General features: G+C 44.7%; 1 protein-coding gene across 1 annotated transcript in view; it reads right to left on the bottom strand.

The window, feature by feature from the left end:
- Nucleotides 1–1045: 1045 nt before the first annotated feature.
- Nucleotides 1046–8004, bottom strand: part of LOC139241103 (homeobox protein Hox-C13a-like) — an 11107-nt gene continuing 4148 nt past the window's right edge. Inside the window, exon 3 of the mRNA XM_070869792.1 lies at nucleotides 1046–1302. Coding sequence (XP_070725893.1) covers nucleotides 1046–1302 — 257 coding nt within the window. The remainder of the gene's footprint in view (nucleotides 1303–8004) is intronic.

Raw genomic sequence — 8004 nt, forward strand, 5'->3', positions numbered from 1 at the left:
ACTCTCACACACACACTCTCTCACACTCATACACTCACACACTCTCTCTCACACACATACACTCTCACACACACACTCTCTCCCACTCATACACACACACACTCTCTCTCACACACATACACTCTCACACACACACTCTCTCCCACTCATACACTCACACACTCTCTCTCACACACATACACTCTCACACACACACTCTCTCCCACTCATAAACACACACACTCTCTCTTACACACATACACTCTCACACACACACTCTCTCACACTCATACACTCTCTCAGAAACTCTCACACACACTCTCTCCCACTCATACACTCACACACACACACACACACCCTCTCACACACACTCTCACACTCTCTCTCACACACATACACTCTCTCACATACTCACACACTCTCACAATCTCTCACACACACTCTCTCTCACACACACTCCCACATTCTCTCGCACACATATTCTCACACACACATTTTTACACACACACTCTCTCTCACACACACACACACACACACTCATACACACGCACATTCACTCACACACTCATTCACATACTCACTCACACACACACTCATTCACACACACTCTCACACATACACACTCTCTCACACACACTCTCACTCTCTCTCTCACTCACTCTCTCTCTCACACACACACACTCTCTCTCACACACTCACACTCTCGCACACTCATTCACGCACTCTCTCACACACACGCATTCTCTCACACGCACACACACTCACGCACACTCATTCTCACACTCACTCACACACACTCATTCATACACACTCACACACACACACACACACTCTCACACACAGACACACACACTCTCATTCTCCCACACACTCTCACACACTCACTGACACACACTCTGTCACACACACACACACACACTCACTCTATCACACACACTCTCACACTCACTCTGTCACACACGCACATTGTCACATATTGAAACCCCATACCTTATCAGGCGTCGAAATACTGTATTAACTTCTTACAAAATAACAAACAAAGAGTTGGTAAAATTCGAACCGGGATCTAGGTGGTGTGGAGATGACTTGGTTTTGATTTCCCGTCCACCTTCTTTTCCTTGACCCGACGGTTCTGGAACCAAATGGTCACTTGCCGCTCCGAGAGATTCACGCTTGCCGAAATCTTCCGCCGTTTCTCCTTGGTGATGAATCTGCTGGCGGCGTACTCCCGCTCCAACTCCTTGAGCTGTACCTTGGTGTACGGAACCCGCTTCTTCCGCCCCCGCCGGTAAGTTCCGCCTTCCGATTGCAGTGGGACGATATCTGCAGGTGTGGGATGGAAAGTCAGCCTGTGAGGGGCAGGTGGGTTGGGAATCTCTGAGCGGACACACAGACACACTCATACACACACACAGAGTCACTCAGAGACACACACACACAGTCACACACTATCTCACACTCACATATACACACACAGAGTCACTCAGAGACACACACATATACGCACACAGAGTCACTCAGAGACACACATATACACATAGAGTCACTCAGAGACACACACAGATACACACAGAGTCACTGAGAGACACTCACATATACACACAGAGTCACTCAGAGACACACATATACACACAGTCACTGAGAGACACTCACATATACACACAGAGTCACTCAGAGACACAAACATATACACACACAGAGTCACTCAGAGACACACATATACACATAGAGTTACTCAGAGACACACACATATACACACAGAGTCACTGAGAGACACTCACATATACACACAGAGTCACTCAGAGACACACACATATACACACAGTCACTGAGAGACACTCACATATACACACAGAGTCACTCAGAGACACAAACATATACACACACAGAGTCACTCAGAGACACACACATATACACACAGTCACTGAGAGACACTCACATATACACACAGAGTCACTCAGAGACACAAACATATACACACACAGAGTCACTCAGAGACACACATATACACATAGAGTCACTCAGAGACACACACATATACACACAGAGTCACTCAGAGACACACATATACACATAGAGTCACTCAGAGACACACACATATACACACAGAGTCACTGAGAGACACTCACATATACACACAGAGTCACTCAGAGACACACACATATACACACACAGAGTCACTCAGAGACATACACATATACACAGTCACTCAGAGACGCACACACACACATACACACACACATATACACACAGCGAGTCACTCAGAGACATACACACAGTCACACACTCTCTCACACATACACACACGCACACAGAGTCACACACACAGTCACACACACACACACAGTCACTCATAGACACACACACAACTCTCACACACTCTCACACTCTCTCTCTCTCACACACACGCGCACACACACAGACACACATAGTCACACACATATACATACACACACTCACACACACTCACACACTCATGTGTACACACTCACAGGTATACAGAGTCACACACACACACACTCTCTCTCTCTCACACTCACACATTCACAAACACACAAGTAGACAAACACACACACACACACACACACACACAGATAGACACACACACACACTCACACACAGATTGAAACATACAGAACCCCTGGTTCTAGACTCCCCAGCCGGTGGCAAACAGCCTCTCAGCAGCTACCCTGTCAATCCCCTTCAGAATCTTGTATGTTTCAATGAGATCACCTCTCATTCTTCTAAACTCCAGAGGTAGAGGCCGAACCAACTTACTCTTTCTGCATTGGATAACTCTCTCATCCCAGGGACCAAACTAGTGTACATAGCATAGGTGGGCTGGGCCGCTCTGAGGATACAGACACATAGACAGTCAATCACAAACACACAGAGAGAGATAAACATATACAAGAGAGAGAGAGACAGAGAGACAGAGAGATAAACATATACAGAGAGAGAGAGAGAGAGAGAGGGACAGAGAGATAAACATATACAGAGAGAGAGAGAGGGGGGGGGGGAGATTAACATATACAGAGAGAAAGAGAGAGAGGGAGAGAGAGACACACATATATCTGAAGGTCAATCTATCTATCTCAACCTATTTTTTCGCTATATCTGTCTATCAACTAAATTGGTTTCTCTCTATATATTTATTTGTCTATCTATCTGTCAACTTTTGTTGCTCTATCTATCTTTCTATATCTTGCTATATCTCTTTGTTTATCGTTCTAGCTATCTATGTTTCTCTATATATGGGAACAGGAGGAGGCCATTCAGCCCCTAGAGCCTGTTACATTAGGAACAGGAGACCATTCAGCCCCTCGAGCCTGTTATATTAAGAACAGGAGGAGACCATTCAGCCCCTCGAACCTGTTACATTAGGAACAGGAGGAGGCCGTTCAGCCCCTCGAGCCTGTTACATTAGGAACAGGAGGAGGCCATTCAGCCCCTCGAGCCTGTTACATTAGGAATATGAGGAGGCCATTCAGCCCCTTGAGCCTGTTACATTAGGAACAGGGGGAGGCCGTTCAGCCTCTCAAGCCTGTTACATTAGGAACAGGAGGAGGCCGTTCAGTCCCCCATGAGCCTGTTAAATTCGGAACTGGAGGAGGCCATTCAGTCCCCCATGAGCCTGTTACATTAGGAACAGGAGGAGGCCATTCAGCCCCTCGAGTCTGTTCCACCATTCAATGAGATCACTGCTTATCTGCGACCTAATTATATATACCTGCCATTGCCCCATATATATCTAACCATCTGCCTCTCTCTCTCTCTCTCTCTCTCTGTCGACCTCCGTAACTATCCATATATTTATTGGTATAGTCACTTTACTGGACATCACTTGTTACCTTGCCTTACTCTCGCGTGTTGGTCTTTGACAGCTCTCTGTACAGAGACCATATATCGAATCATGTACTTACATCTACGCACAGACATATACCTGAAAACACAGATACAGAATCACACAGACACAGCCAAACACATATACCCAAAGAGCCAACAACATAAGCGCATTTGCTCACGTATACACACATACATACCAACACACGCAAACACCTATACACAGATAAAACATATACAGAAACTCACGAGCAAACCTACATACAAACAGACACATGTACCCATGGAGACACATATATAGATGGATATATAACCTTACAGCACAGGATAGATAGATAGATAGATAGATAGATAGATAGATAGATAGATAGATAGATAGATAGATAGATAGATAGATAGATAGATAGATAGATAGATAGATAGACAGATAGATAGATAGATGCATATATGCCGATATGGACTGTAAATGAGAGTTATGACGCACAGTGTTACAACATTTCCTACACACCTCTGTCTGTCTGCCTATCTATCTATCTGTCTATCTATTTATCTATCGATCTATCTCTCCATCTGTCTATCTATCTCTCTATCTATCTATCTATCTATCTCTATTTATTTATCTATCTATCTATCTATATTTATCTATCTATCTATCTATCTATCTATCTATCTATCTATCTATCTATCTATCTATCTATCTATCTGTCTATCCGTCTATCTAACTATCTATATTATTTCTCTCTATTTTTCTATCTCTCTCCCCGACTATATCTGTGTCTCTCTGTATATGTATCTACCTAACTATTTATCTGTTCATCTCTGTCGGTCTATTTGTCTTTCTGTCTCTCCCTTACTCTATCTCTTGTCTTCTCTCTCTCTCTCTACCCACGTCTCGCTCTTTCTCTCTGTCTCTCCCTGCCTGATGCATCTCTGTGTCGGCGCGATTGCATTGACTGAGCGCCGCCTATTTCCCTCGTCTTATTGTGACCCTTGACATCTCCAACACGATGACTTGCGTAGCGCCTGGGATGTGGCCGTAACGGCGGACCAAGAAGAAAACACGGCGAAATTTCCGGAAGCGGAAGGACGCGCCAAAGTTGCGCCGGAATAAAAGTTTGCTGTGCGCTGGCGAGCGCCTATTTCTAGGCGCTATGTTTCAGTAATCTTAAACTCACTACACGGCAAAAAACAATTGCGGGCAGTGCTGCCAAAGAATCACGCTAAACTCTCACCAAGCTGCACACTGAAATTTGGAGTTCAGTGAATATTATTATGTCGGGGAAATTGATAGTTCATGATGGAACTGTAGGCGGCGCTTAAACAGTGCCCAATTTTCAGGTTGGGTAACGGCGGGGTGCGGCTGTGTATCGATGGGGAGCGGAGGGTGTGTTTTTTTGGGGGGGTGAGGGCGAAAATGGATTTAGGGTGAATCTTTCAGTGGGTACAATGTGTGTGAGAAACATAGAAACATAGAAAATAGGTGCAGGAGTAGGCCATTCGGCCCTTCGAGCCTGCACCACCATTCAATATGATCATGGCTGATCATTCCCTCAGTACCCCATTCCTGCTTTCTCTCCATACCCCTTGATCCCTTTAGCCGTAAGGGCTACATCTAACTCCCTTTTGAATATATCCAACGAACTGGCCTCAACAACTTTCTGTGGTAGAGAATTCCACAGGTTCACAATTCTCTGAGTGAAGAAGTTTCTCCTCCTCTCGGTCCTAAATGGCTTACCCCTTATCCTTAGACTGTGACCCCTGGTTCTGGACTGCCCCAACATCGGGAACATTCTTCCTGCCTCTAACCTGTCCCGTCCCGTCAGATTTGTATATGTTTCTATGAGATCCCCTCTCATTCTTCTAAATTCCAGTTGATCCAGTCTTTCTTCATATGTCAGTCCTGTCATCCCGGGAATCAGTCTGGTGAACCTTCAGTGCATTCTCTCAATAACAAGAATGTCCTTCCTCAGATTAGGAGACCAAAACTGTACACAATACTCAAGGTGTGGTCTCACCAAGGGCCTGTACAACTGCAGTAAGACCTCCCTGCTCCTATACTCAAATCCTCTCGCTATGAAGGCCAACATACCATTTGCTGTCTTCACCGCCTGCTGTACCTGCATGCCAACTTTCAATTGCTGATGTACCATGACACCCAGGTCTCATTGCACCTTCCCTTTTTCTAATCTGCCGCCATTCACATAATATTCTGCCTTCGCGTTTTTGCCCCCAAAGTGGATAACCTCACATTTATCCACATTATACTGCATCTGCCATGCGTTTGCCCACTCACCTAACCTGTCCAAGTCCCCCTGCAGCCTCCTAGCATCCTCCTCACAGCTCACACTGCCACCCAGCTTAGTGTCATCTGCAAACTTGGAGATATTACATTCAATTCCTTTGTCTAAATCATTAATGTATATTATAAATATCTGGGGTCCGAGCACTGAGCCCTGCAGCACCCCACTTGTCACTGCCTGCCATTCTGAAAAGGACCCGTTATTCCGACTCTCTGCTTCCTGTCTGCCAACCAGTTCTCTATCCACGTCAGTACATTACCCCCAATACCATGTGCTTTGATTTTGCACACTAATCTCTTGTCTGGGACCTTGTCAAAATCCTTTTGAAAGTCCAAATACACCACATCCACTGGTTCTCCCTTGTCCACTCTACTAGTTACATCCTCAAAAAATTCTAGAAGATTTGTCAAGCATGATTTCCTCTTCATAAATCCATGCTGACTTGGACCGATCCTGTCACGGCTTTCCAAATGCGCTGCTATTTCATCTTTAATAATTGATTCCAGCATTTTCCCCATTACTGATGTCAAGCTAACCAGTCTATAATTCGCCGTTTTCTCTCTCCCTCCTTTTTTAAAAAGTGGGGTTACATTAGCTACCCTCCAGTCCATAGGAACTGATCCAGAGTCGATAGACTGTTGGAAAATGATCACCAATGCATCCACTATTTCTAGGGCCACTTCCTTAAGTACTCTGGGATGTAGACTATCAGGTCCTGGGGATTTATCGGCCTTCAATCCCATCAATTTCCCTAACACAATTTCCTGACTAATAAGGATTTCCCTCAGTTCCTCATTCTCACTAGACCCCCGGTCCCCTAGTATTTCTGGAAGTTTATTTGTGTCTTCCTTCGTGAAGACAGAACCAAAGTTTTTGTTCAATTGGTCTGCCATTTCTTTGTTCCCCATTATCAATTCACCGGATTTTGACTGCAAGGGACCTACGTTTTTCTTCACTAATCTTTTTCTCTTCACATATCTATATTTATGTTCCCAGCAAGCTTCCTCACATACTCTATTTTCCCCCTCCCATTTAAACCCTTTGTGCTCCTCTGATGAATTCTAAATTTCTCCCAGTCCTCCGGTTTGCTGCTTTATCTAGCCAATTTAAATGCCTCTTCCTTGGATTTAACACTATCCTTAATTTCCCTTGTTAGCCACGGTTGAGCCACCTTCCCCATTTTATTTTTACTCCAGATAGGTATGTACAATTGTTGAGGTTCATCCATGTGATCGTTAAATGTTTGCCATTGCCTATCCACCATCAATCCTTTAAGCATTATTCGCCAGTCTATCCTAGCCAATTCACGCCCAATGCCATCGAAGTTACCTTTCCTTAAGTTCAGGACCCTAGTCTGTGAATTAACTGTGTCACTCTCCATCTTAATGAAGAATTCTACCATATTATGGTCACTCTTCCCCAAGGGGCCTGGCACAACAAGATTTCTAATTCGTCCTTTCTCATTACACATCACGCAGTCTATGATGGCCAGCCCTCTCGTTGACATATTGGTCGAGAAAACCATCCCTAATACACTCCAGGAATTCCTCCTCCACCGTACTGCTACCAGTTTGGTTAGCCCAATCTATATGTAGATTAAAGTCGCCCATGATAACTGCTGTACCTTTATTGCACGCATCCCTAATTTCTTGTTTGATGCTCTCCCCAACCTCACTACTACTGTTTGGTGGTCTGTACACAACTCCCACTAGCGTTTTCTGCCCTTTGGTATTCCGCAGCTCCACCCATACCGATTCCACATCATCCAAGCTAATGTCCTTCCTTACTATTGTATTAATTTCCTCTTTAACCAGCAATGCCACCCCACCTCCTTTTCCTTACTGTCTATCCTTCCTGAATGTTGAATACCCATGGATGTTGA

The sequence above is a fragment of the Pristiophorus japonicus genome, chromosome Y, assembly GCF_044704955.1.
Source record: "Pristiophorus japonicus isolate sPriJap1 chromosome Y, sPriJap1.hap1, whole genome shotgun sequence".
Classification (NCBI taxonomy): domain Eukaryota; kingdom Metazoa; phylum Chordata; class Chondrichthyes; family Pristiophoridae; genus Pristiophorus; species Pristiophorus japonicus.